We start from the raw sequence: 2,294 nt of genomic DNA on the forward strand, positions 1-2,294 counted from the left end.
CCTCCATCCTTTAGACTGCCCGCACCAGCCCAGTGCAAGGGATATTGAGCCACTTACCAAATCAAACCGGACGCTAAGGTTCCAGGACAGCTGGTACAAAGCGTTCCCCTGGCTACATTACAGCCATCAAATAAAGGGGGTTTTGTGTATTCATTGCATGAATACCTTTGCGCAGAAAACCTCCACCTTGGCCAAAAGTGCTGAACCAACCTTTATATCGGCAGGCTTCAGAAACTGGAAAAAGGGTAGGGATGTTTTCAGTAGGCATGAGATCAGCAAGGCACACATTATAGCTGTCAACACACATACGCATCTACAAAATTCTGTAAGAATGCAATTATGCAGCCCATCAGCAAGTGCTCAAGAGGCAGCCAGGTCTGCTCTCTTACAAATTGTAGGTGCTCTGAGGTATCTCTCCAAACAGGGCTTGGCTCTTAGAGGCCATTCAAACGAAGAGGGAAACTTCCAGACTTATCTCAGGGATAAGGCAGAGGATGACCCCAACCTGGCAATGTGGCTGCAGAAGCATCACACCTACACCAGCCCTGAAATACAAAACGAAATGTTGAGCATTATGGGAAACACCATAATTAGGGGGGTTGCTGAAGAAATTTCTGCCTTACCTGTACTGCAGTACTCCCTCATAATGGATGGAACCCAGGACATCAGTGGAACGGAGCAGATCTCCATCTGCCTCCGCTATGTCGACAAAGACCTGGAGCCAAGGGAGGAGTTTGTGGGGATGTACGAGGCCTCTTCCACAACTGGAACACATCTTTGGAAAATTGCCTCTGATGTGCTGCTCCGCCTCAACCTCCCACTCTCAGGTCTTCGTGGCCAAACTTATGACGGAGCGGCAAACATGTCGGGGCACATATCTGGGATGCAAGCTTTGGTCCGCAGAGTACAGCCGCTTGCCATTTTTGTCCACTGTGGGCTGCATTGTGTGAACCTGGTCTCTCAGGCAGTCTCCTCATCCGCACCAGTTGTGAGTGATGCCCTCACATGGATCCATGACCTGGATTGTTTGTTTGGCCAGTCTGGGAAGTTCAAGTCCATCTTCAAACAGATAGCCATATCTGAAAATGGCTCGTTCACCACCATTAAGCCATTGTGTGCCACAAGATGGACTGTGTGCACACCAGCCATCAAGTCAGTCCTCACACAGTATGAGGTAGTCCTGGCTGCACTGGAGGAGATTGCTTCAGACAAAGCGAGTGTCTCAGCTCCTCGAGCAAGAGGCCTTCTTGGCCATTTTCACAAAGGTACCACCGTCCTTGGCCTTGTAATGGGGCAGGATATCCTGCTGAAGCTGGAAGGTCTCAATAAAAGTTTGCAAGGGAGAGCAGTATCAATTGGCGGGATGTTACAGGCTGTGGATTGCACCAAGAAAGCCTTCCTGGCGAAGAGAACAAGTGAGTCATTTATGAGTCTTTACTCGAGAGCGGTAGAACTCGCCTCATCTTATGATCTCGAGCCAATAAAGTTGCCACATATTAGGAAACCATCCAACCGATATGGTGGGCCAGCTAACAGTCACATCCCATCTTCTGCAGAGGAGTACTTCCAAGTACAGTTTTTCTGTGCCACCGATACAGCTGTCACTCAGCTAGATGACAGATTTAGCCAAGAGGGCCTTGGCCACCTGGCCAAGTTGGAGGAACACCTTCGGACAGGTGAGTCGAGTGAGGCAGTGGAGCTGTACCCAGAGTTGGACGCCGAGGTGCTGCAAATGCAACTGGCTATGCTGAAAGCAAGCTACCAGTTTCATTCTTGCCAGGAGGTCAGACAGATTCTGAAGACCATGGTGCCAGAAGTGAGACGGCTGTTTCACCAAGTGGAGGCTCTGGTTAGGCTGTTGCTTGTAGTCCCTGTGTCTTCTTGCGAAGCTGAGCGGAGTTTCAGTGCCCTGCGACGTTTGAAGACCTGGCTCCGCTCCACAATGGCACAGTCACGGCTCAACAGCGTATCAGTCTGCCATGTCCACAGGGAGAAACTGCAAAAAATGGGCAGAAAAGAAATAGCTGTGGCCTTCATTGGAACATCCGAGAGGCGTTCACATCTCTTTGGAAAATTTTAGTAGAGTTTTTTCCAAATCCTGCTGAGATGTCCTTTAACCCTTTCTATATTTTTAAGCTGATAATAGGCTGACTTTTTAATTGTCTTTTAATCGTTCCTCTTTTGCTCGTCGTCAATTTGTCGTTAATTTGTTCAATGCATGTGTACTCAGTAGACAGTTGTCCAGCTTGTCACTTACACAAGTGCATTTTGTGTTCCATTTTGTGTTCTGCTAG

The 2,294-nt window shown here is 48.6% G+C and overlaps 1 protein-coding gene across 1 annotated transcript; it reads left to right on the top strand.

Moving 5' to 3' along the window:
• Positions 1-331: 331 nt before the first annotated feature.
• Positions 332-2,080, top strand: LOC308705250 (zinc finger MYM-type protein 1-like; the record flags this gene model as incomplete). Its single annotated transcript, XM_081390165.1, has 1 exon — positions 332-2,080. The coding sequence occupies one exon, from the start codon at positions 332-334 to the stop codon at positions 2,078-2,080; it is 1,749 nt and encodes a 582-aa protein (XP_081246291.1).
• Positions 2,081-2,294: the final 214 nt, after the last annotated feature.

Source organism: Scardinius erythrophthalmus (genome assembly GCF_964197995.2).
Source record: "Scardinius erythrophthalmus genome assembly, chromosome: 2".
Classification (NCBI taxonomy): Eukaryota; Metazoa; Chordata; class Actinopteri; order Cypriniformes; family Leuciscidae; genus Scardinius; species Scardinius erythrophthalmus.